Source organism: Penaeus monodon, chromosome 12, assembly GCF_015228065.2.
Source record: "Penaeus monodon isolate SGIC_2016 chromosome 12, NSTDA_Pmon_1, whole genome shotgun sequence".
Classification (NCBI taxonomy): Eukaryota; Metazoa; Arthropoda; class Malacostraca; order Decapoda; family Penaeidae; genus Penaeus; species Penaeus monodon.
Window position 1 is genome coordinate 7,578,318 of NC_051397.1, and position 2,704 is coordinate 7,581,021.

General features: G+C 41.2%; 1 protein-coding gene across 1 annotated transcript in view; it reads right to left on the reverse strand.

The window, feature by feature from the left end:
- Window positions 1-217: 217 nt before the first annotated feature.
- Window positions 218-2,704, reverse strand: part of LOC119579236 (stearoyl-CoA desaturase 5-like) — a 3,416-nt gene continuing 929 nt past the window's right edge. The window contains exon 1 of the mRNA XM_037926975.1: window positions 218-2,704. This exon is cut by the window's right edge and continues 929 nt beyond it. Coding sequence (XP_037782903.1) covers window positions 2,437-2,704 — 268 coding nt within the window. The 3' untranslated portion in view covers window positions 218-2,436.

The window sequence follows — 2,704 nt, forward strand, 5'->3', positions numbered from 1 at the left end:
GATGAGGCTTATTTGCATGATAATGTGATAACATAGAGTAACATGCAAAATGGATACCAATCACGTATAGGGAACACACTCCCATCATTACCAATATAACCATCCGGTGTTCTTTACTATGATGAACAAAAATATCACATGTGTTGTTATATAGTCAAGCGTTAATGAAATCACATGAATTTCTGTTATTTTAAAAGTGTTTTTGCTTGTTTGGCTGTGTGTGTGTGTGTGTGTGTGTGTGTGTGTGTGTGTGTGTGTGTGTGTGTGTGTGTGTGTGTGTGTGTGTGTGTGTGTGTGTGTGCACGTAAACTCATCAGTCCGTTTAGCATATGTGCATGATATCTAGAGCGTTGTATTTCAGGCCAACTTTCTATCGATAATCATTCTCATCATGTTTACATTTTGCTTAAAATAATAATAATTCACTTGTCTACTTATTCTGCTTACTTTATGCATGTACAAGTACTTCATTTATCTCAAATCTCTTCATATTTATAAATGTCTGACCCATAAAAGGAAAGAAAATAAATCAATATTGGAGATAGCTGTCTAATACTTGTTTAATACTTATTTTGAGATGAGACAAATAAATGAACATATTACTAAAAACACAAACAAAACGAACAATCACGAAAGCATTGCCTAGAAATATAACCATATCGCTCAATAATGTAACTTATCACATGCCTGAAGACCATTCGCTTTAAGGACGTGTCGAGTCTGCGTTACGTCAAGGTTTCCGAAATGAGAGAGAAAACATGATTAAAAAAAACATAACAAGAAAGAGACAGATAGAAGGAGGGAGGTAGGGAAGGGGGTGATGAGAAAGATAGATAGATAGATAGATAGATAGATAGATAGAGAGAGCGAAGAGAGAGGGAAAGGAGGAATGAGAAAGAGAGAGAGAAAAAAAAACAAGACCACTTTTTCCTCTAAAGTGTCCACCAAAAAGACTCGACCCTCGTGTTTTGAGTGAAAGTCTCTCGTTCCAAAGAAAGGAAGAAAGATGAAGTCTCTGGAGGTTCCTGGAAATATGAAAAAGGCTGAGGTTGTTCTGTAAAGTCTGTGATGTCTGTTGATACTTGTGGTAAATCGAAATATAATTTGTTTATGAATGGGAGGGGAATGGGGGCTATGAAGACGATAGGTTGGAGTGCAAGGAGGGAATAAGAATTGTATGTCTGTCTGTTGTTATTGTTTTGTTTTCAATGAATGATCTGTTTGGTCTTTTTGGTGAAGGAAATATGGAGAGAGAGAGAGAGAGAGAGAGAGAGAGAGAGAGAGAGAGAGAGAGAGAGAGAGAGAGAGAGAGAGAGAGAGAGAGAGAGAGAGAGAGAGAGCACATACAGAAACAGTGACATTACACATCAAGTAGAGGATCACGTATTTTAAGATTCTCATCCATGTAAATGACTAAAACTTAAGCAACAACACAACAAAATCTCGTTACTCGCTCTTCACTATACACACACACACACTCCACACACTATGGAGGAGTCGACACAGCACAACACAGAGGGGACAAGAGCACAGATTAGTATTCAAAAGCTTTCTCTCCGTTTGGTTCAGTATTTATTTTTTTTTTCTAAATGAGCTTTGAGATCTTTCTATTTTTTGTTTTTGTTTAGTTTTATTGTTATTTTTAATGAATGAGCACCCTTATCTCTCACGTCCATCTGTTCCTCTTCATCACATTTTTTAAAAAACTTCCAAGATTCGCGAAGGGAGAACTGATACACCTCATCCTCCTCATTGATTTTTTGCTACAAGCATTTTTTTGGATAAAGTGTTCATAGGAAAGCCATTGATTAGTGGTAAGACAGAAAACTATATATTTATTTGACACATCACAAAATCTGGTTGCATTTCTCACAAAAAAGCATCGCGGTGGTTCACTCACAGATATATATTTGTATATATAACCAACACACATATCAAACGATACCCAATAATTCCGGGTTACAATAAAAGGCCTAGAACTACTACTTTGCTCGTGTGACGTAGCCCGGTGAATACATAAGAGAAATGAACCTCGGCCAAGGAATTAACACGGTAAAATCGGCCTGCTAAAAAGTGCTTTTTCCTTTCCGTTCTTCAGCGGTGCCAAAAGTAAGGCCTTGGTGTACCTGCACTATCTTGTTTACAAAGAGGTTGCACTTTCGTTGCTATGTGTTATATACCAAAAGAACTAATATAAACACTTGTTTCCACACGATATATATAGATGTGTGTGTTATGTGTGTAGTATAAACTTGAAATACCACTTCTAAATTACTCGGTTACAAACGGCTATACTCCCAAGGGTACATGTTTCGGCGCTGTCTCGGGCGGGGGCGGGGAGAGGTGGTGGTGGTGGGAGGGAGGGTGCAGGGCTGACGACGGGCGTGCAGTTGTGCATTGTTTGTTGCAGGGGCGGGCGAGTGGGCGTCTGGGCGTTCACTTCGCCGTGGCCACGGGCGGCTGGTAGGAGCCGTCGCCCGTCCTCTGGATGCGTCTCTCGATCATGGCGGGCGTGACGGTCCTGAGGTCGGAGGCGAGGCCGATCTTGTAGCAGAAGTCGATGACGAGGCTGGTGATGTTGTAGTTGACAAGGCCCCCGAGCTCGGCCGTGCGGTAGTCCCAGGGGAAGACGTGGTGGTAGTTGTGCCAGCCCTCACCGAGCGCCAGGTAGGCCACCATCGGGTTCTGCGACGGGTAGATGCTC